This window comes from Buceros rhinoceros, unplaced genomic scaffold, assembly GCF_000710305.1.
Source record: "Buceros rhinoceros silvestris isolate BGI_N320 unplaced genomic scaffold, ASM71030v1 scaffold1456, whole genome shotgun sequence".
Taxonomy (NCBI): domain Eukaryota; kingdom Metazoa; phylum Chordata; class Aves; order Bucerotiformes; family Bucerotidae; genus Buceros; species Buceros rhinoceros.
Window position 1 is genome coordinate 5,911 of NW_010416680.1, and position 24,421 is coordinate 30,331.

The 24,421-nt window shown below is 38.6% G+C and overlaps 1 protein-coding gene across 1 annotated transcript; it reads left to right on the forward strand.

The window, feature by feature from the left end:
• Window positions 1–218: 218 nt before the first annotated feature.
• NISCH (nischarin) lies at window positions 219–24,415 on the forward strand (the record flags this gene model as incomplete). Its single annotated transcript, XM_010137872.1, has 20 exons — window positions 219–341; window positions 1,095–1,277; window positions 4,544–4,592; window positions 6,240–6,403; window positions 7,867–7,962; window positions 9,574–9,669; window positions 10,234–10,386; window positions 11,608–11,676; window positions 12,116–12,301; window positions 12,504–12,632; window positions 13,043–13,156; window positions 13,918–14,026; window positions 16,616–16,737; window positions 17,577–17,632; window positions 18,116–19,432; window positions 19,842–20,016; window positions 21,182–21,335; window positions 21,884–22,012; window positions 22,956–23,117; window positions 24,324–24,415. Coding segments are annotated over exons 1-20 (3,678 nt in total), but the record flags the coding sequence as incomplete, so codon positions are not given.
• Window positions 24,416–24,421: the final 6 nt, after the last annotated feature.

A 24,421-nucleotide genomic window follows, 5' to 3' on the forward strand; every position in this document is an offset into this window, starting at 1 on the left:
CCTTGGGCTGCAAAAATAAAAGTCATTGCTTTACTTTAAGAAGCTTCTGCATGGTTGTGTGTGGACCTTCCTTGCAAATGAGATTAAGTATCCTACATCAGCAAAGTCATCTTAGATTTTGGATTAGCCTTTAGTTAACTATGATACTTTAAGAATGTAGTTACCTTATAGTGCTACATTAACCAGCATGTCTCCCAGTCTGCTTCTCTTTAAGACAAATGCTTTCCAGTTCGCTTACTTCAGTTTCTTCCTTTCAGGTGTACATTATTCAGGTCAGTGTTGGCAGTCATCAGTGGACAGTCAAACATCGTTACAGTGATTTCCATGACCTGCATGAAAAGGTAAGGGTGTTTAAACTGTAACCTTGATCTCTTACAAAACACCGTATGGTTTATGTAGTTCTGTTGTATGGGACATAAATTCTTTCTTCAATAAGAAGCAAGAATATCTGCCAGGTAGTGTCTGAACTGCAGACTAACTCCTTTTCATATAAACAGTATTACTTGCCCCTCTTACACTCCCCTCTTCAACAGGGTGGGGATTGACTTGGATAACTTTAGCCTTGGACAGAAGCTTGCATCAAAGAGTGGAGCTCAGGCTAGAGTCATTAAGTGTTTTGCCAAGAAATGTTTATTATGAACAGGTGATCTGGTAACCAAAATCTGGATTGCAGCAAACACTCTCTCCTGGGAGGGGTCATGAGGAAACTGTCCTTAGTAGCATGGGGTAGTTACTGAACATTGCTGATTAAAAACAGCAACTGAAAATGAAGGAAAGTCCACTATTTTGAAGAGTGGGCTGCTTTCTCAGAAATGCACCAGTTATTCTGTTGGTTTATCACCTTAGTAACATTTTGCCTTGTGGTACTATGAGCTATTTTCTCAAAGTGCCATCATTGAACTTCTCATCGTTTTATGACAAAATGTTCTATCTGAAAATACCTGATACTGTGAAGTCAATAGCTAAATTTACTGAAATAATTTTATTTTTGGATCTTACCAGGATCAGGCAATATGCTTTTAATGTGTTCTGTTGCATCTGTTGTGCAAGTGCAGATGGTGAATCAGGTAGTAACTCTGGTCTTTGTCTTTCAGCTTGTTTCAGAAAAGAAAATAGATAAAAATCTGTTACCTCCTAAGAAGATTATTGGAAAAAATTCCAAGAGCCTGGTGGAGAAAAGACAGAAAGAATTAGAGGTCTACCTGCAAACGCTGCTCCTCAAGTTCCCTGTTACTGCTCCAAAAGTTTTGTCATACTTCCTACACTTTCATTTATATGTAAGTTACGTTTTTATTTTTAGCAGATGAGATGGAGCCTAAGTATCTTTTTCTGGTTCTCTGACTTGGAGGGAATTGTATGGAACCTTCACAAAATAGCTGAAATTGCTCTTTTTCAGCATGAGGCACAATGTAACAAAGCAAGCATATTTTTAAGACTTTTGACACCACTTTTTACTGCAGTAGATACTGTGCTGGCAAGTAGTGTGGGTGGGGACTCTAAGAGGAGAAAATAAATGCTGGCAGGGTGGTTGGAAGCTGTGAATAAATCCGAAGCTGATTTGTTGATTAGGCTGAAGTCAATAGTGCTGGCTCCCTGGAGGAACATTGCATAATTGATTCACACCCTCCCCTACTTAGTGGTTAATGGTTAGAGCTGTGGTTCACACTGAAACAGTTTCCAGTAGCCCAAATGAAGAAAAATGGTGTTTTTTGATGAGTAGCACACTGGGAGTGGCCTCTGGAGAAATGACTCCAGCCAGTAGCCAGAATGTTATGGTAAAGGGTGCTTGAAGTAAGAAGCAATAGCTTGCTTTCATGTTCAGATTGCAATTTTTGTTCATCCCTTGTGTGTAATTAGGCTTTTTTGCAGTATGGCTTCGTGCTGTAAGGGGGAGAATGAACTTCATAAACAGGAAAATGCTCCAGAGAACTCAGTGGAAAGGAGGAGCAGTAATTGCTTTGGGGTGGGATGTGCTGAGATAGCCCTTCGAGGTTTCCTATAAAGGCTTCAGAAACAAGTCACAAATGGTACATTAGGTGTTAATTAAGCTTTCACAACAAAGAACCTGTTTCATGTTATGTGAACATAATTATCCTGGTGAGACTTCAGAGTTTAACTTAGATAAACAGGGGAAGGTTACTTCATAGTGTTGCTGTTGCCCTGCAGATTGAAGTGAGAAGCACTAGTTCGTCATGTTCAAGCCCTCTAAAATGGATTAGAGGTTTTCAATGTATTAAAAATGTGCATGATAATCTAGGGACAATTCTGTTCAGGTGGAGCAAACTTCCTGATCACCAGCAAGTTGCATAATTTTTCTGTTTTCTGGCTACTGTCTCTTAAATGATGTCTGTTTCATTAATGTTTCAGTGCTTCAACAAAGGTTTTTATGCAAGCAGAAATTCTTCCTAGTCTCACTCCTGTTTTTCAGTTGGACTATTTTTTTGCTTGCTGTAATGTTCATCCTTTTTTACTTTTCCAGAGAACTAGCAATATTTGGGTATGAATGCTTCCCTGTTTCTATACTGTGTTTGTGTATTAAGAACAAAGTTGCTTAATTTGCATTTCTTTCCTCTGAGAGTCTAGTTTGAGATATAAATTCAATTGGTTTTGCTTGAAACTTCAGAGTATCTTTAAATATTTACTACAAAAAAAAGTTATTCAGCAGAAAAGCTAAATATTTACCACAGCAGTTCTACTGGAAATAATCTTCCTGCAGATCTTTGATCTTTTAAAGTACCACTAACAGACAGCCCATGTGCATGCTTGTGCCATTATAATCACTGATATTGCCTCATTAATTTATATAGGAAGGCTGTGATGTGTTTTATCTATCATAATTTGTAGTATTTCTGGTAGGGATTACATTATTTTATTTCTCAGATTAATAGAACTAAATGGAGTAGAAATACTTAATATAAATACATGAAAACCTCTTTGAAGTCTCTGTCACAGGGGAAAGCCAGGTACAGTTCAGCAAAGAGAAGCAGTTGTGTGTGACAGCAGTGTTGAATGTTGTTGTTACTTTGGCATTGAATAGTCTGCAGTGATTTGGGGATGCTTGTTTTGTTGCGCTGTCTTACACTTTGTCATCTCAGAAGATTTGGTTTGTTAAAATACAGAGAAGCTTTTGCAAGGAAAGAATTGAGTAACCACAAACTGCTGTTCAGAGACACCTGCAAACAATGGACTTCTGTGGGTTTGATGCATATCAGTAGTTAGAGCTCAGACAGAGGTCTCTTGTAGACAGGGGAATAGAGTTATTTTTTTTCTCCCTGCTAGTCACTGAACAGTCCAAGTCATAATCTTTCAACTATAAATATAGAAAAAATTTCTGCTGTGTCCCAGATGATGGAAGGAATACAGAATATAGATTTTAGTTAAGTCTGTGCATGCCAGAGGAGTGTAATTGGTTTATTCAAAAGAGAGTCAGAATTGTTGTTTGGAATGCAGCTTCTAGCTTGTTCTCAAAACTGTGTTATGGAGCCTTTGTTCATCCTCTGTGAGTGGGGTTTCAGCTATACCAAGAATGTGCTCTTCTAAAGTGCTTGCCTCATCAAGTGAGCTGAACTGTCTGCTGCAGATGTCCTATGGAACTATTCCCTTGTTATGAATCATGAGGGATTTGTCAGCAAAGTAAACTCATAAAATACTAATTTTGTGATGATCCGTAATATCTGTTTATCCTTTGCAGCTACGTTAAAATGAGATGCATGTGTCTAGGGGAACCTTCACTGTCACAAACAGGTTTTTTTCCTTGTGGGCCTTTGAGGGAGAACTGTTGGAAATGTCAGAACTATTTCTGGACTTCATGGAGCATTTGACTTTTGTGGAGAGAAGTATGCCCAGATGGGAAATACTTGTACTGATCTTTGTGCACCTTCAGGTTTAGAAATAACAAATCCCTGCATTGAGAGTTTTCAGCCTTTTTTGTTCTTGGAGCTGTGAGTGCCTGGAATGCAAGCCGAGCACCTGGGTAGGTTCAGGAGGGTGGAGAATGGGGGGAAAAAAAAGGGTTTTTGAATTACTCTGCAGCAAGCATAATAGAATTGAAGTCCAGAAGACTAGTCACTACTTAAGTACCTCTTCTTCCCTGTAGACCTGTTAATCTAAAGCTGGCTATTAGTGATATTGTGAAGAAATGTTGAGTGCTTGATGCATGAGGTTACTTTTAATGTTTAAAATTTGAAGGACACTATACTTGTAGTTTCTTCAAAACCGAGCTTGCTTTTAAGTTGGGCTAATGATGGCTAGTAATGGTTGTTGCTTTGGTTGCTGTTGCCCTTTCCTAGTATATGCAAGATGTGATAATTCAGATGTAGTTCAGTATCTTCCATCTTGGACATGAAAATTATATGAAATTAAATAATTTCAGGTCATTTTTATGACATTTCAAGTTACAAAAATCTGTAAGACAGTTGGTTTCTGTTTAAAAAAAAAAAAGTCCTGTATTGCAGCAAAAAAGGGAGACTTCAGCAAAGGCACGCATTGAAAAATTGGAACCCTAGTGTGTAAACACTGGATTACAATGGTTCATTCTTTGCAGGAGATCAATGGGATCACTGCTGCACTGGCTGAAGAGCTCTTCCACAAAGGTAAAGAACTTGCAAGACTTTAACTGGGAATGGTTTCTTCTATGTGGATACATTCATATACCTATGATATTTAATCTCCAGACAGCATGAGATTGGAATCTTCCAAATCAGACTACGAGACTTTCTTCCGCTTCTTTCTCTTCACCCTTTTCTTGCTGTTTGCACTTTGATTCAAGCTGCGTTTTGGGAGGAGCTGCAACAGTAGTGCAGCTACATATGGAAACAAAACAGAAATTGGTGAATTTAGATTTTGGAAAGGAACTACTAGTCTGTGTTCTTAAAGAATATGGTGTGGTACTGGTGATCAGAAGCTTTTGTTAAGCCTTCTGTCTTGGTATGTTTTAGTGTAACCTGTAAGGAAGTTCGGTTTATATTGCTGAGTGCTGATACACTGTGTTTTAACGGCAAGAGGCCACTCTACATATCTAAATTAATAGTGTTCTTCCAGAATTCAGGAAATGTGAGACCTTCTGCTCAGTTAAAGGATGGCCTTTTCTGAGGCTGGCGGATGAAAATGACATGCAGCTCTAACTGGTCCATTAGCAGCAGCAGGCATGAGAAATGATTAACCCATGCTAATCTTGTTTTGAAGGACATGCTAGATGCTACTGTGTAATTCCAGTTGGCTGAGGTGATAGGTGAAGCATGGTTCAGCATGCCATTTCAGATGGTTCTGTCACAAAAAATAACTTTAGGTGGAGTCACTTCAGAGGTTCCATTCAGCAAATTTTGAAAGACTTTAAGGAAGCTCCTGAAGAAATCTTTCTGAATTTCTAGTGCCTGCAGTCTCACTGATACCAGAATCATTGGTGTCTGACCGCTGTATATTAGTGTAGCCTTCCAGTAATGTGCAGCTGGACTCTTGGACTTGCTCCCACTGAAGCCAAAGGGAATTTTACTCCTCAGTGCATTTCTGAGAACTCTGCTTATTATAAAAGCTAATGTTCTCTTGTCCATGAAGTCAAACTGATGTCCTAAAATGAAGAGGAGAAAAACGCTGGTTCCACATGTGCATGTTCTGACTGCTGTAGGCCACATTAACTCTTGTGGTGCCTTCAGAGAGGCTTTTGGAAGCTGTTTCTAGAATGAAATGGGATTGTAAAAATATCAGATAATGCATAATCTGTTCTGGGAGTTTGGTATTAGTGTGGTGAAAGTCCTCATGCTTTCCAAGAAAACCTGTTTGCTACAACTCTGCGTTTAGGCAGCATAGCAAAAGATGTAAGGTCTGTTTTTAGATGGCAGGTGCTGCCTTTTGTGAACAGACTAAGTCCTAACTGCTAGAGATCTTGGGGATATCTCGGAAAATGTTTGAAAACGTTTAGTATCTCTTACATTATATAAATGAACTTTGATTCTAGCCCTGTTAAGATTGAGGGAAACTTGCCATTTAGTTGCATTAGTAGCTTCTGGCCTGTATGATGAGAGTGCCCATTTGAACGCCTAGATTATTCCGGTGTTAAAAAACCCTGCCATAATTCAGCCATGCTAGTTTAAAGTGGCAAAAAAGAATGTTGTTTTGGTACCTCAGCAGTGAGCTTATAAATGGCAAACATTTAATCCCTAATGTTAGGTTTTCCATGTGCTATTTATACTTTTGTAACGGTTGCAGCGTTGTGTTTGATACCATCCCACTCTGTTTTTCAGGAGAGCAGTTACTAATGGCTGGAGAAGTCTTCACCATCAGACCCTTGCAGTTGTATGCTGTCACTCAGCAGCTGCTGCAGGGGAAGCCTACATGTGCTAATGGAGATGCCAAAACAGATCTGGGTCATATTCTAGACTTCACTTGTAGGCTCAAGTATTTAAAGGTGAGCTACACTTGCACAAGTACTGGAGATATTTCTACCAGGCTGATGTGATTCTTAGCATATTTTTGGAGCCTGGTTTGAATGCGCAAGACCTTTACTGAGAGTAAACACCTGCAAGTGCTTGGAAGTCAGTGTTAAAACAGGTGTTTGTTGTGTGAACCTTCAGTACACAAAGTTCTCTAACAAAGGCATTGATTCTCTGCTGTGGCCTTTTCAGCAGTGCTCTCTGTAGAGATGGCAGTTGCAGAATCTTGCTGTGTGCTAGTAGTGATGGGGAGATAAATGTTCTCTTAACGCTGCGTTCTTTGCAGATGCTATGGGTAGGGTGGTGTGTATGTATACATATACATACATGAGTGTACAAATCCTGTCCCCTTTTTCACCTTTGACTGTATCTGAAAGTTAAAACCCCAATACTAACAAAAATCTCCATTTCATGGATGAGATGCCCTGAATTTCTAGCAAAAATACTTTTTTGGTGTTAATAGAAAATGGCCTCAGAACAGATCTCTTGTCTGGAGCCAGTTAAGTTTTTTCCTACCAAGATTTTTCCTGAATAATTTTTTTAACACTGCTTGCTACAGTGCAAAAACTATTTTTAGCCCCTTTGTTATATGAAGGGCTTCTCTTTTAACTCGTGTTCAAAGGGAAAACAAAGTAGCAGATTGTGGGACACGTCACTGGAGGGCTTGGGAAGTTGCAAAAGTAAAACCAAAGCTGTACTGATGTTCCTCTGGAATCTTCAGTTGCCTTTGGTATCATTTCTGTGTATGGAATCCTCTGACCAGAGGATTCTCTGGCTGAAGACCATGTTGTTTAGAAAAATGCCCATCTTCAGAATTTCTGGCCCTTCTGAGTGCTTGTGAGTGAGCACCTTCAGAGCTTTAAGAAACATAAGACCAGGCCAAAACCTTAGATTTCTCCCAAAGTTACTAACAGCAAAGGTAAACCATGTGACTCTTATGGTGCCAGTATGCTCTGAGGCCAGAATCCAACGACCACATGGAAATGTTAAATGCATTTTTATTAAATGTGTACTGATGTCTAATGTTTTATTCAAACCCATATTGTCAATGCCTTGAACTTCACCCCCTGCAGTGGAACTGAAGACTGTTTTGTCTTGCAGGATCCAGATGTTTCAGGGAGGTTGTTTTTAGTAACTGCAGCTCTGGCTTGGTCACCGAAGCCTGAAGCTTTGGTCTTTCTTGCGCACTCTGTGTGCTACAAAATACAAGCACAAGGTGGCAGTTCAAGTTCAGTGTACTTAGCTGAAGCAACTAACATGGTTTTCCTGAAGAATTAATCTACAAGTTTTGTGAATCATTTCATACTTGAAAAACTAGTTGAAAGTTGGGCTGTCTTTCCAAGCTACTGTATGTGTGCTGTTGCCTGTGGAAGACTATCTGAGATGTGGACAAGTTGGATTATGTGCACTAACTCTGTTCTTAAATGTTGATTACTAGATCACTGGAACAGGGGGGCCTTTTGGAACCAGTAACATTCAGGAGCATCTCTTGCCTTTTGACCTGTCAATTTTCAAATCACTTCATCAAATAGAGGTATGACTGAGATACTGCTCATAATTTTATAGAGGCTCTGTGAATGCCAGCTCTGCTGTATATCTCTCAGAATTGGTAGCAGCGTGCTTTGATTTGGTGCCAGAAGTGGCGAGTGCAATATTTAGGACTGTTTCATTTGTAAAACAGTGTGGGGTTTTTTCACAGGTTTGGAAATAAGGCTGTCAAATGTAAATGCTTAGAGTACCTTGCACTGTCTGTGTCTTAAATAATGTGATTTCCAGCATATACACAAAATTTAAACCAGGGTGGCTTCCCATTGCCTTAACCCATTTGTTAGATCTTTATAATGGGATCTCTTATTACAAAGTACTTTTTAGTTCGGAAAGTAAGAAATATTTGTGAAAATGTCCTGACATAAAACTTGCTTGTGAAAGTACACTTTTGGGTGTAGTGCTTCTTGCTTGATAATTTGCAGAATTTTTTTCATTGGTCTGCTTTCAGTGTGAGTGACAGGGTTTCTAGCAGAAGTTGAAGGAATGTTTTAAGAAATACCTTCCTGACTGCTTCAGATATTTCCTGAGAGAATATCAGATTTTGTTATGCAGTTTGTACTCAGTTTCCACTTTTGGTGGATGCTGTACCTTTTCTAGTATAAGAACACTATTATCTCATTGATGTGAGAGACAATTGAAAGTGGATTTCTGAAGTCAGTGATTGACATTTAATAAGGGAAAGAAATTACAGAGGGCTGAAAAGTGGGATATCTAACATACTGCAGAATAGTGCCAATTTTCCCCTTTCCTGTGAGCATGGATAGTTTCAGGTGTAGCTTTGCTTAATGGGGGGGTTAAAAATGGGTTTTGGTCTTGAAGACTTCTGTAATTGTATGTTCCTGAAAAGTTTTGGATTGACTGACACCGGACTGACATTTTAATCTGAGTAAACACTGCCCAAAAATTGACAACAGTAATCTGGAAAATTTTTTGAAGGGTGGCAGGACCTCTGTCTGTCTCTTATCTGATTTTCCTGATACACCAGCAAATATGCCGGTTGTCGTGGTTGCACAATGTGTGGGAACGTCTACAGAGAAGGACCTGGTTGCTGGGCGGAGGCTGTAGCACATCTTTGGCAGCGTTGTTCCCAGCTGAGTTACAGGAAAAAAAACTTTGCAGTCTTAGTGTGTAATTAGCTCACTAGTCTATTAAATATTTAGATTAGCATCCTCACTTCCTAGACATTTATTTTCCTCATTTACAAAAAAGAATGTATGACGCCTAAATAAACACGTCCACAGGTAGAGCTGTAGCTTGATACACCCCTCTTTTTGGTACCAGTAAAATTCTGTGCCCTGTTAAACTGCCTGGGTAGTTTCACCTCAGAATACATGGGGCAGGTAGAAAGTCAATGGGGAAGAAGCTGTGTTCAATTAAATGTTTGGTTTTCATGTTTCTGTAGTCATGTTTCTATAATTTTTCATTTTACCAAATGTTGGTGTTTCTGACCTGGTAATTTCAGGAGATTTTAAGAGAGTGCTGTAACTACTTTCCAATTAGTGAAGAATCCGCTATTGAAGCTTTTAGCTATCTTTTCCGTGTGTCATGTTTGTTCCAGTGTTTCTGATTTTGTAACATAATGGGTTTTTTTAAATAGATCAGTCATTGTGGGGGAAAGCTTATCAAAGGGCTCACTTCATCAAAACATGCTCTGGCCACAATGAGTGTTCGATTTTCAGCAACATCAATGAAGGTGAGTGCCTGCTTCTGGTGAGTGTCCAAAGCCTATGTGAAAATAACATGCACGTTGTGAAAATATCCCTTTGGGGTCCCTGTACTTCTCTGTGCTGCCTGTGGCAGGTTCTGCTTTTAAAACCATGGAATTGAAAAGCTTTGACCTTTCAGAATCCCAGCTTTAGTGAAGGAAGTGTTCGCACATGTCCCTTCACAAGGACATTTCTGATGTTTTTATTGGAGTGTATGTTTGCTATTCACCCACAGCTGAATGCATGTGTCTTACTCTTTTCTCTGGATGCTGATTTGGCAAGAGATATCCAGTGGCATAATTTTCACAGTCCCTCCATTGGTCCTCCTCATTCGCCAGTTTGGATGGACTGTGAATGCTGGAACATCTTGTATATCTAAAATAATCGTGACCCAGTCAGTTCACATTTTAAGCCTTAGAACTTTAATCTAGGTGATTATAAAGCTTAGAAATTTTCCCTACTCCAATGTAAGGTTGTCTGGATTGTTTTCAAAACAATTAGCTTTCAATGAAGATGTAAGCATAATATTTTAGCATGCTTGTCTTAAACAGGAAATCTTGGTGCCTGAGGCGTCTGAGTTTGATCAATGGGAGCCAGAGGGTGCAACTTCAAGTTGTCCAGTGACTGCAGTTATCCCAACTTGGAGAACTTTAACAACTTTGGATATGAGTCACAATAGTATCTCTCAAATTGATGATTCAGTGGTGAGAAATATTTTTTCATCTGTGGGGAAAAAAAGTATGCCTTGTCTTCTGTGGGATGTTACACAGCAGGGACTTTGCATTTGCTTTATGTATTCTTCCTGAAAGACTTTCAGTTGCACTTTATGTTGACCAGCTACCAAGTTAATGCTTGGGAGGCTTTTACTACTTTGGTAATTTTTTGCTCGAGGAGAAGTTTGTCATTCTGTGCTCTGAAAGCAACACTTTCATGAATACTGACTTTTTGAAATGTGCTTTTACTGTTTGCGTTGGCCACAGGCTTCTTAGAAAAGGGGCTCAAATTGGAAATGTTATCAAGGCTGAAGCTTCCTGCATATTTAAACCTGTGGCTTGCTGGCAGCTTTCTTGATATCAAAAAGAATATGAAGAGCATAGAAGCAATTTGTTATTTTGCCAGTACCTTAGAATTACATTTCGTACATCAGTTAAATGAGGATTCATCACAAGAACGTGTCAAATGTGGATGTAATTTCTTACTTGAGCTGTTCTTGTGAAGCAGGAAATAGTTATGTCTGTTGCTCAACTAGAAATCGTGGACTTGGAGCACAGGTTTTTTTGTTCAGGGTTTTTTCTGATGTAGACTTAGGGCTCTTCCAGTCTGAGTCCAGGCCTTAACTGAAAGGCAAATCCTTGGCGAGATCACAACCGAAATAAAGTGGATGCAAATACACTGATGTCAAAATTCAGCGTCAAAATTCAGCGTCAAACTCAAGGTTTGAATCCTGCAAAAATTAAAGGCTTTCTGGGTTAAAATGCATTTTTAAGAGGCTTGTGTGACCTTCTAATGCTTGGCTAGTGTAATTAAAATATGGAAACGAATCATTCAACTTAGTCTGGGTTTTGTTACTCTCATCTTTATCCAGGTTTCTGTGTGATGTAGATAGGTGTTTCCATCTTACTAAACAGTCTATTAATGAGTTTGACCTATAGTTAATGGGCCTAACTGGGAGCAACTTATTTCTCTTCGGTGAGAAACAAGGCTTCAAATTAAAATCGAGCCGTGGTCCTCTGGTTTTCTTAGCAAGATTCAGCTCTTTGGTTGCCCTAGGTCATATGGAATGCTTTTTTAATACCGAGAGCTGAGAAGAGAGACTGTGCATTGGGTGATACTTTTTCATTGTTGGTCAGCTGATAGTGAAGGAAGTATGACCCAGTTTTTTAAGCTAAAATGCATTTAATACATGCATTTTTCTCCTCTTCTAGAAATTAATTCCAAAGATTGAATTCCTGGATTTAAGTCACAATGGGGTGTCTCTGGTAGAAAATTTACAGGTAAGTAATGCTTTTGAAGGTGATAATTTTTTTTTACTGAGTCACCAAGGCCTTAGAACACGTTTTCTTGCTTCAGAATTTTGTTGCTTATCTTTGTCGTGAAGAAAGTTTAAGCCCAAATAGCTTATCCTTCATAACATCAATTACTATTTTAATGGTGCATTTCTTACTTGCTCTGGATATTCTAATTTCTTCGCCAATATTGACATACAACATTTAGTTCTTAACTAAATTAATTCACTGCCAGCTGTGTCTGTGGATTGGTAAAAATGCAGGTAAGGAAGTTCCCTTTCTACAAGCCTGACCCTGTGTAACGAACAATTTAATGTCGTGTTTTTCATGCAGTATGAAAACTTTGCATAAAAAAAGAGCAAGCTATAATACATATTGTCAAATTTTAATGAATTTGTGTATGACATGGATTTTCTGTCCTTTGTAGCATCTTTACAACCTTGTTCACCTGGACTTATCCTACAACAAGCTTACATCACTAGAAGGTGTTCACACAAAACTGGGAAACATCAAAACCCTGAATTTAGCTGGAAATCAGCTGGAAAGGCTATGTGGTCTTAACAAACTATACTCGTTAGTCAACTTGGATCTGAGCAACAACAAAATAGAACAGGTAACTGCTGATTTCCAGTGCTGATTGAATTGTGCTTTATACCATAAGCAATTTCTTTTAGTGGGTGAAACTGCAAATAGAAGTGGCTGTAGTGATTTTTCCTAGTTGTCGTATCTATGCAGTTTACACAGGAAATGCTCAGTCTGTATGCTCATTTTCATGTAGCCAATCTCTATTCATCCTTTTATTCAAAAACTTTCAGATTGATGAAGTAAAAAATATAGGAAACCTCCCATGCTTAGAAAAGGTGATCTTATCCAGCAATCCGTTGAGCATCATCCCTGATTACCGGACCAAAGTACTTGCTCAGTTTGGGGACAGAGCCTCAGAGGTAAGTCACAGACACTTCTGCCTTAGAAGCTGGCGTTTGAACAGAATCTTTTTAAAAGCCTGGTGAGGAAGGTGGTGTCAGTGTTCTAAAAACTCGGTGAGTTTTTACTGTGTGTGGAGATGGTCTTTAGAGAATGAAACCATATTAATATTATTTGACTATGTCCCTGTCTTCACTGGGTAATGGAATGTTAATGTTGAAATGCAATTGTGCAGAAGGGTGTTAAGCTTACCAAGCATTTCTGAGTTTGCATTAAATTCTTCTCATGTTAGAGGAAGGTCTAACAAGATAATTGCTTTTGTGTAATGAAGATGCATGTAGTTTGTATTAAGCTAAGATAGTTTCTGTTACATTAATAAAAATTGCAGGGTGCCTTGCTTTCTAGTTTTAAATGTTTTAACTTTTTTTAGGTCTGTTTGGATAACACTGTTACCACAGAAAAGGAATTAGATACTGTAGAAGTACTAAAAGCTATTCAAAAAGCAAAGGAGGTGAAATACAAACTGAGCAACTCTGATAAAAAGGTGAGTTTGCTGTGAGAGGAGTAGGATGTGCTGTGTACAAAAGGAGCTTACAAAAGGAGCTTACAAAAAGACCTACAAATTAAATCTAAGTGGAATTCATTAAACTTTCTTTGGCATTTAAAGTTTTTATGCTTTCTTTGTGCTTTAATGTGGGGTCCACGTTGCCTCTTTTCCTATTCAGTTTTCAGTGTGAATTCAGTAATTCTTTAACGTTTCTTTTTGTCCTGGCTTGAGAGGGGAAGTGAGAGGAAAAGATAAAATGACATAATGATGTACACAATGAGTATGCAATTGACCTTAACAGCCATATTTGTATCTTATGCAGATGTTGCAGAGGTGTGATTTTGCAGCTTGTGTTAGAGTACTGAAATTTCTTTCCCAAACTTCCTCCCTGTGGGTATTCAGCAGTGGAAAAAAAAAAATCAGAAATCTTGAGTGCTCCTTGCCTGTGTAGTTTTGTTTTGTCCCTATGGCATGGAAATCCTATTTTTGTTTTCTTGTGGTTTGTGAAACTTGCTGCTAGTTTTGTGAATACAGCAATTAGTGATCAGAATGACTTCTGTAGTTCTTAGTGGAATTCCACTTGGTGTGAAAACAAACTTCAGAGGATGTGATGCCACACACCCTTCAAAAAAAAAAGCTGGCACTAACTCTCCTTTTACTAAAATTGAGAAAACTTGTGTAGACTTATTTTAATTCAGGATCTAATGTATCCTGTGTATTTAGTTTTTTCTTTAATCACTACCTACTTTCTTTGTTAGATCAGTGAGGACTCCAGGCTCACTGCTGCCAGCTCCAAATCAAACTGTTCTTCTCTTACTGTTCGTCCTTCCTCTCCCTCTCTGCCTCGTCCTGTCAGCTCCAGCCAAGGTAATCATGTATGTATCGTGCTGCTGGGCTGAGCCTCTTGGTTCTGCTTTTCTAAGCTGCATTGATATACATGAATATTATGTGCATGGATATAGGGCTTATCAAGACAAAGCAGAAAGATTTGGTAGTATTGGCTTAGAAAGTGGAAGTTGTATGTGTGTGAAGCAGCAAAACTGACTTGTGGTTCACTGGAGTGTTAATTAAGTGTAGTGGAAGTTTGGGTACAGGACTTCTTTCACTGTGCTGTCCTGCAGAAATCACCAACAAAGGACCTTTTCCTACTTTAGGCACATGCCTTGATGGAAACCATGGCATGTTTTAAAATTGCTTCTTTACCTGTTCTTGGTCTGCAGAGATGTGAGCTCAAGCAGCATGTGTTTCATTATTTCTTTTTTGGCAAGAGCTGCCTTTCCGTCAAACCAGAAGAAAGATAGAAAAAGATGAATAGAAGACAGGCGTGGGACTGTTCTGACTGAGCCTGTGATTTCAGCACGTCTGTTGTGCTCTACAGCTTTGCTAACCTTACCTGAGGATTATTTTTACTGTATGTTTCCTGTTGGATAAGGAACTTGAAATGCTTGTGTCTCATCTTTTGCAGGAGCCTGTAAGACTGTATGTGAAAGTTCATTTGTGTCTGAAAACAGATAAAGATAGAGGTTTGGTTTTTGCCTTTTGCCTGATAGAAGACTTAGTGCAGTAGGATATCGTAGTGGGAGGCATAACGTTGTAAAAGAGCAGGGATTATATTCTTAATTCAGAGTGGAGCAGTTTACTCTTAGCAATAAAATGGTGGTTCAGTGGATACAGGAGAGAAACATGCCTGAAAAGCTTGATCTTTGAAAAAAGTCCAGTGCTGTGATTTCTGCAAAATCAGTAGAGGTTTCTTAGTTCCCCCTATAAGAATGAAATTGTTCTGACAGCAACTGATTAAAGGACAGAGAACTTAGATACTGATTCAGTTGCTATCTATATACTTCATTTGCCTGTGTAGCCCTTCTTGGATTACTTTTCATCTGCAGATAAAATGTGAGTTTTTCCAGACGTAAGTCAATGCTTGCTTTGAAAGTATAAAGTATTTAAGTTACAGCTTGTCTAGGCAAACCTGCACTTTTATACAGAACTAGCTGTACAAAAGCGTGCTAGCAATCACTGTGGCCGTTTCAGTTATTTGTCTTTTTCTATTACAGTAAATGTTCAGGAGCAAATGAGTCCTGGGAGAAAAAACATCTAGATCTTTTTCTGAAGTACTTGGGAGTTTTATAGAAAGACTGATAGAAGATTCAAGGTTTATTTACTGTAGTCCTTTTCTGTAAGGTTCCTTTAGTAGAATCTTGAGGAAAGCTTTTATAAATAGTGGGAAAATGAGGACTAGGGCAGGCTACTTTTCAGCTTTAACAATAGAAATTGATTATTTGTTACATATGTGGCTATCAGCAGTTGTTTTAAAAATACTGATTTTGAGAACTGTATTATAAAAGAATGGAAAAGTGCCAGGCAATTAGTTTCACTCTTAGACCTTAAATCATGAATAATGGAATTAATTTCCTGATATGCTATTTCTATGAATTGTTTTCTCTGCAGTTTCTCTAGACACTATCTGTTTCCGTAACTTATTATTCACACTCAATGTCACTGGCAAGTGGCTTATGGAAAAAGATGAAATATTTATATACGATACAAACCAAAAATAATGCTGTCATGTTCTGTTTTTCCTGTCAATGAGTTTCCTTCTTGTTAACACAGTATTTTGTTCAAGTAATAAATACCTCCTGTGTTTCCTCTGACTGAGATGATTTGGTGTAATCTACTAAACTTTACTATCAATCCAGGAAGAGATGTGCAGGAGTTTTTATGCTCAAGCCAGGAATGTCCACACTGTAATTCTGTTTACTTGCACATTTATATACTTGAACTGGCTGGCTCAGGGGTAATACTGAAAATTGATTTGCTCTGTTGCATCAGTGTGATGCTGTGAATATGAAACAGGGAAAAGTCAAATCTCTGAGAGTGTTGGCCTATGCATTCATAATATTTTACCAATGATTCAGCTTTGATCCCTTCAAAAATGTTTCAGATAAGGTGAGATAATTGGTTTGAGTGGTATTGAGGGACCAAATCTTCTGAGTCTGGTTGAAGGCTTTACACAGATGTTCTCCTTCACTTGAAGCCTGTAGAAATTTGTGAGAGAACGTTATGAAGTTTAGAGAGAGTGTGTTCTGCGGTGTTTTTACCAGCCTGGAAATATTTTGATAAAGGTTAGGGTTAGCATTAACACAACTGACTGGTTCTGTTAAATCATGTGAGGAATTTTTATACTAGATGTTGAGATTTAAATTGATTGTTAGCTTGAAAAATTAGCTTTAGCAGTCTTTAATGCAACTTCCAGTTGCAGTTAAAGATAATTCTGTAATTTGATTAAAATCTGCCTGCTTTTGTCCTGGCTATTACGAGGATAACCTTTAGCTTCAATGATTTATGATCAGATCCTGATTACACAGTTTTAATTCCACTTCTTAGATACTGTCAGGCATTCATTTTGGTTTTACTTCAGCTTCAGTGATTTTTGAAAGCTGTTTATATTTTTTCTAGAAATAATTTGTGAAGAAACAGTCCTAGCTAGCAGTTTTTTGCAATCCAGTGGTTCGACTCCTACAGACCATACAGTTCCCCAGAGATGCCTTGAAATGCCAGACTCCAGATGTAAAAATCAGGTAATTGCCGTCGTTCTGTTAATTTTATGGTATTTTAAAAAGTATTTTTGCAAGCTTATTTCTGATACTAAACTTGTTATAGTAATCCATAGCGAAGATTTTTTTCTCAGCCATTAAAATGGAAAAGAAGGTAGCCCCAAATTTGAGTCAAGGGGTTGATTCACTTTGTAAATTAAATGCATAATCCAAGTTTACCTGAGTTGCAGAGAATTGTTGTCATGACTTTGAGATATTTACCCAGTATTAGTATCACATTATTTAATATCCACTGAGTGTAAGACTTCTATCTTGTGTTACTGCAGTATCAGTTGTTGGAAGGCAATTCTCTTGCTAGTAAAGTAGAAGAACCTTCTCACTACCAGTAGATAATGGCCTTAATTTGTCTCCGTCAAACTCCGGCTTGTTTGATAATTTCTGTATTGTGATTTCATTTGTTATATTGGAAACACTCCTTATATTGCATGGCTTCAAGGATTGAGACAGCAAGACTTGGGTGAATCTGTCCTTTTGCTCTCCTTAACCTTTTAGCCTCGCTTTTCTTCAGTAAAAATGTAGTGTACTGAAATGTCTGTGGGTCCCAGGTTGGATCTGTTCTCAAGGCAGCAGAAGAGTTCATTCTTCTGCCTTAGCTGAATGCCCAACCTAAAGTAAACAGGCAGCGTTTGGAGATCCTCAAAGGATAGCTGTTCAGCTGCCCTTGCGTACCACAGTCAGGACTTTGCAGTGAGTTTGTCTAGCTTTAAAAAGAGGGAGCCAACATTATCTTTCCTTCCCATGTATGCTGAAGTCCTGTAAGCAGGGCAGATCAGATCAGCTTCCTGATGTTTTCTTCTCCTTAGGCACCTGCCTCTCTATCGGATTTATGCAAAGAGTGTGGAAGTGGTCATCCTATGTGGTAAGCTAGATGTATAAGTTCTGGTTTAAATCCTTGTTAGCTCTTGGCTGGATGCTGTATTTTTAAACCTGGCCTTGAGGGCAAAACAGTCTTTTTCATTATATGCTGCCTTTTTAATCAAAATAAATTTCATGGTGTAAAGCATTTTTAAGCTTTGAACCCTAGAATGCGGTTGATAGTTTCCAAACCAGCAATAGCTGTATTACAAAAGTGATTTAACTCTTAAGGATGTGCTTATTGGGGATGGGAAATGGAGAATGAGTTAAACACTTTAGTTTTTACTTTCCATAGAATTACATGCTACCAGCCTTTGAAATCAATGGCTGGTGTTCATTACAAAGATATTTTATCAAATTATACTGACTTGACTGTAGTAAGAAGAGCAAACCTCAAAACTGGGCAGCAGCACCATGAACTGTAGGTAGCTATGACTGTTTTTAAACTCAAGTTTGTACTTACTATGGCTTGTTATCTCTTTTGAAGTTTCGATCATTCTGAGGAAGAACTCTGTGCGGTTCCTGACCCCTGTAACACTGTCATCTTGCCTTTTAATTGCATGTCATATACTGCCACAAATGAAGATTTTATCCAGCACCTTTCTGCCTTGATAGTGCAGACTGTACAGAGATCACCCCCCTTCTTTACGGAGAATAAAGGAAGTCCTCCAGGTGATTCCAGAACCACAGACAAAGATGATGGATATTTTGAAATGGGACTTCATGAAGGAGATCAGACTTTTGAGTTCAGCACCACTTCAGATACTCGGTCATCTGACAATATAGCAGTGGAAAGTGGTCACATAGTCAAAATTCTCTGGAGTTTTTCTATTTACATTCATAAAGGACTCAGGCAGTTTGCTTCCTGTTTGGTTTTGACTGATGATATGCTAGTTGTGTTTGAGATTCCTCATCAGGAATTGCGAGGAAACTGCCAGCACATCCCTTCTGCTTTGAAATTAATGCAGTGTTTTCCATACACTGATCTAACAGAATTTGGCTTTCTCCTGCCAGAAATCTGTTTAATGCTGAAGATGAAAAACAGTGACAGCTGCTTGTTTATTGTTTCAGACTCCCAGAATCTTCAAGACTTTTCTTCCTGTTTACACATTCATTACTCTCAACACTTCACATCAGTGTTTCCAAGCTCTACACTGTACTGTGGGAAAGCAAACCTCCAAGAGTTTCTCTGTCAGCTTATGGAACTGAATGGCATTTCAGCAGAAGATGTTGAAATAAAAGGTTATTTCCCCACATACCTTGTTTGTGGGAACAAAACCAGTGTTCAGAAAATCTTGCCTCAACCAGAGTCAGCTGGCAACAACAAAGAATGGTCAAAAAGTGTTTTGTGTTCTGCACTTTATTCTTCAATATATAAATCTTCTGATCAGGGTCCCTGTGTGGTCCATCCATGTTGGATATTTCTAACACCGCAGCATTTGTACATAGTAAAGGTGGATTTCAGTTTACTGCCAGGTAAACGAGTAGGCACAGAAGAGCTGGGAAGTGTGTTTAAGCTGAATAGGATTCCGTTAGCGTCACTTGTGTTGCATCCGACTCATGGTTCCATCCAGCAGAAGGGTTCATTTTCAGATGGGCATGTGCTGGAGTTGCTCGTTGGATACAGATTTGTTACAGCAGTGTTTGTTCTACCTCATGAGAAATTCCGCTTCCTGAGAATCTACAGTCTTTTAAGGACACTCCTGCAGGATGTTAAGACCATTGTTATTTTCAAAGCTTCAAGCAAATCAGATGCCGTAAGAAATCACGTTGTGGAGACCGACAGACAGAGTCAGTCAGCAAGGTAACAATTCATGTCAAAGGTCTGTTGCACAGTGCTGAAGTTAATGTGGCCTAACCAGCGTGTTTGCAGTTGTCATTGTAGTTGGGTTTGGCCTGTGGTACTGACAAGTGCTTTTTCGTTCTGCTAGTCTGTACTATGTTCAAATGGTTATCCTGGACCCTACCTGCCTACCTTTGTTTCTATTATTGCAACATAAAATGTATTGCCTTATGGAAGGAGACTTTCTGGTTTATGTGCTTGCAGATCGTAGCAGATTGACAGCTATGCTCATGATAAATCATTTAAAGTAAACTATTAAGATTATAAGTTTCCTGTTCCTAACTTGTAAAAGAATTCTTTATATTTAATTTAGGGTGAGAGCTGTATACTTCATGAAATTTTGATGATGTTTTTTCTGGATGTCTTCTAGCTTTTGCAAGCCTCATCTGATGCTGTCGTCTTTATATCCATCTGAATTTCTTATGCAGAAGATAACAGAAGAAAACCAGATTCCTGTTCACCTCCATGTTTCTATGTCTCTGCAGTATGTGGCTGGGCTGAAAGGAAATGCCCTAGTTGAGTTTTTCCATGTCAACATTGCAGAGGTACTGTGCCCAGGTGTATAAAAAGATGCTTTGTGGCCTTTCAGTACTAGACAGTATTTTGAAAGAAACTTTTCTGATCACACAGAAAACAAGAGTTAGCCTCTGCAAAACCTGAAATGGTTTTGGTCAAAAACCTGTTTATGCTACTCCATTTCGGATTCCACAGTGATTGGGATCCTGACAGGTATGTTTTGCCTTTGGGATCCTTGCTGCAGAGCAGAAGAGTACATTAGTGTATGTCTTCAAGACAGAATTGTTCCAAGAATGTTCCTCTTTTTTTCTTTCAAGTGTCAAAAAGAAAATAACTGGAGTGGAATTATTTTAGTGGTGGTGTCTAGTGGAATAAGTGTTCTGACTCCTTTATGTTCATGCACCCACATTACACAACACATGCATGGCCATAGGTACCCAGAAACAGAAGCAGGTAAACCTAATTTCTGAAAAACAGATTTGTAGTCTTGTGTGGGAAACAAAGTTTAGAAGTATAAATCTTACCTTAAATTAATGGTACGGGTTTTTGAGTGATAAGTGATTGTAGTCTGAGTACAAATGTCAATTTAAAAAGCTTACTGAGAAATAGACACTTGTTTATTCCCTGACCTCACTTTCAAATCTTTTACAAGCTAGAAGTTGTGCTTCGCTTTTTACACTGGGAGAAGCTGATAAAGCAGGTGACTCATCTGAGGATTCACAGTAAGCTCACTGAGCCGCGAAGATGGCTGGTTGGAACAGAAGCTGTCACAACAAGCTCTGCTTCTGTCCTCTCTTAAGAGTCTTTGAATCCAACCCCTCAGTAGCATCTTGAGGCTTGGGAGACGCTGCTCAACTGCTCAAAATTTTGTCTGCATTCTCTGTTCTAGAAAGTCTCATGCACTAGATGTCTTTTTTTCTAGTCTTGGTCAGAAAACAAGGAAAAATTAGACCACAACAAAATTGATTTTCTTATATAAACACATCATTTTCAGTAGGCTGCTATTGTGTTCGCCCTAAAGCTGCTGCATTTGGCAGCTTTGAGGTGAACTTCTGCTCTTTGACTGCACTGTGCTCAGACATGCTTCATTCGGGCTTTGAAATTGTTTTTCTAGCAGTCCAAAGTTGCCTCTATAATGAAACTATCTGAGGGCAAAGTGTGCAAGTGATGTATGAAATACAATTTACATCTTAGGTGGAAAATGAAGAGTTGAGACATCTCATGTGGTCGTCAGTTCTGTTTTACAAGACTCCCAGTGTGGAAGTGATGGCTTGTGTGCTTCTCTCAACAAAAGCAATTTACTTTCTGTTGGATGATTCTTTCATCCATGCTGATGAGCACCAGTCAGGTAAGATGACTGTTTTGATCCTTCATAAGGTTACCAACCTAATCCCTGCCTCTTTGTTTGTCTTCAGTTTAAGTACCAGTTCTGGTCAGTACTCTAACTCGGACCTGGTAGTTGCCTACAGTGGCACAGTTTTACATAGGCAAAGCAGTTGCGTGAGGCTTTTATGTTTAGAAAATGGGTTCTTGTGTCTTGGCTGCTTCTCAGACCCTCCCATGTACCATTGTGTTCATGCTTTTCTGATGTTGTTTCTCAGTCCCTAGCATCACCTGGACAGCTGAAGGCCCTTTCATGACCAAAATAAGTGAAGGGCAATGAAAGTCATGGTGTGTATTCAATTCATGTGAGTGGTTTGTTAATGCATCTGCTGATGTAAATCTGATGTTACAGCTACTTCAAGAAATGCTGCTAAATAATGCTGTATTTATTTCTTGAAAAATTATTAGCCATTCCCACTTTCTTCCCAATTTCTTCTTGTGGGGTAGGTATAAGATTTTAATATAAAAGTTATGCTTACGGGAAGAATCATTTTTTGTCTGACTATTCAACAGATTTTTGGAACAAAGAAAACTCAGATTGTGACACTAGCTCTTTCCACCTCTCTTGCTGCTTTGTGCTAAAACTTAATGACCTGCAGTCAGTAAATGTTGGTCTGTTTGACCAATACTTCCGAATTACTGGTGAGTACATTTTGTGCTTTAAGTTTTTTACTTGTGTTTTTGTCTGTTTAGTTTTCTTAGATGGATTCCTGTCTTTATTAGTGAGGTAGAAGAGTATAGTATTCTGTTGCTGCTTTTTTTCTTAAAAGAGATTAAGTTACTGTGACACTGGTGCTGTACCAGTATGGTATTGTCTTGCAATATCTTGTAATCGAGGTAGCAGGGAAGTTTAATATCAGTGAATTAATTGGTCCCTCAAGGGCTTTTAAATATTCTCCTGCCTTAATACATCAAAAGGGAAATCGAAAGACTTTCCTGTGGTTCTGAGGCTTTGGTTTGCAATAAGACTGAAATTGAGTACTGCCCTCATTGCAAAGTGCTAAGTTAGCGGTTGATTTTTTTTCAGATGGAACATGGGGCCTTAAAGCTTATGAAAGGTGATGATGTCAACTTAAAACTTAGTGGCAATAACACGGGTAAAGTTTCTGGGCTGTTGCTTTGCCTCAGTCCTTCCATGTGAGAGCCATACATTCTAAATTGTCTTCTAATTGTGTTGAGACCTCAAGGGGCTGGGTGGGTGGAATCTCCCTTGGAGAAATGATTTAAAGTGACCTTATGTATAAAAAGTTTTGTAAAGGGAACTGAGGGCAGAGTTTTTTGTAAGATGAATTGAAAGATAATGTGATACAGTTGTACCACTGCAACAGTAGTTGAACAGGTAAATCATAAGTGTACATCGTATTTTAAATCAAGAGAAATTACGAGTCTTTATATTCTGAGGAATTTGTAAGGATTCTGTTATTCTTTTCCAAGGACTTGAAAGCTTTCTGAATAGTGATGCATATATTCAGGAGAAATAAATCTTGTAAGAATCTTTTTTGGTAACCGTTGCATATTGGATGAAGAGATCCTGATAATGCCACGTACAGATTTGTGAGTGGTTTATATTCTGTCTTCCCTTCAGGACCCTCTGCAGATCATATAGTCACCTGCCTGACAAGAGACAGTTACAACACTCACACCTTCATACAGCAGCTTATGGCAGTTCTGTCACTGCTTGCACGGACACCTTCACCTGAACCAGTAGATAAAGACTTCTACTCTGAATTTGGGAGTAAAAACACAGGTAAGGCATCTTTTCTGTAAGTCATGAATTATTTGGGCATCCACTAGAGTATATTGATTAAAAACTCTTTTGAGGGGAAATTTATGCATCAATTGTTTCCTATTTGATACTTCAGCCAACCCCCGACTTTATTTTACATGTGCCTTATCTGAACAGAATTGTTAAATATAAACAGTCTTGCACATGTGAAATTAGTGACAGATTCTTGAGAAGCCATTGCAGCAGAAGCAGTGCTTCCTGTACAGTGTTTTGGGGGGTGTACTAATGTAGCTCCCACTGCAAGTTTCAGCCTAACCTATAAATCTTGAACAAGTCATTAAAGAACAGTGAAGATAACAAAGTCTAATGGTTTTATCTTGTTTGGTCAAATAAAAGAATCCTGTCATTCCGTGAGAATATAGTGAAGTGAAAAATGGACTTTTAAGGTGTGTTAAATTCAACTCCAATATCGGGTGAAATTTTCTTGCTTAGAATTGTGAAGCCAGTTGAAGGCACAAAATAAATGGCATTTTCCTCAAGAATTGTTACTGTTTTAGGGTGGAGCTGTGTAAGTCCAGAAAGTACAAGGTTTTGTGGGAAGTCATCCCTATTAGACCAACTGATTTACATGAAAAAAGCAGACATGCTTCCTTCAAGCTTTGCTGTATTGCATTTCAGCACTTAGCTTGTAAGGAGTAAGGTACTGCAGTGTCCCCTCCTGCCACTTCAGAACGTAGCATGAAGCAAAGTGCTCATCCAGTAGGGATATAAAAGCAATTCATGTGGAGTCAGTCTTTTTCTTCTTTTTGTGGTTTAAATTTCTGCCTTTTCTCTCTGCTTAAAAGGTTTATGTTCAGTGATAATGCCTTCAGTGAGTTCAGAATTGGGAAGTGGGAAGGAGGCAGGGGAGGTTAGCTGGTAGGGAGGTGGATAATCTCTGATGGGAGAATCCAGCTGTATTTCCTTTAACCTCTCCTGCCATTGCCATGACTAGTTATGCGGTTAAGAATTTGCAGAAAAATAGGTTGGTAATGCAAGAGAGACTCCAGTGGAGATCTGCAATCCATGTAAAATTATTCCAGTATTGTCTATAAGTAAAATCTTATGAAAAGATACAAAACTTGCATTGTACCAGCTGCAGTCATCAAAGGTTGTTGTTTATATTAATGCATTAAGGAAGTATTGTATAGTACTAAATAGAAGTATAATAATGTATGTTTCTTGCAGGAAAAATGGAGAATTATGAACTGATTCACTCTAGCAGAGTAAAATTTATTTATCCAAATGAAGAGGAAATTGGGGACCTTGCTTTTCTAGTGGCAGAG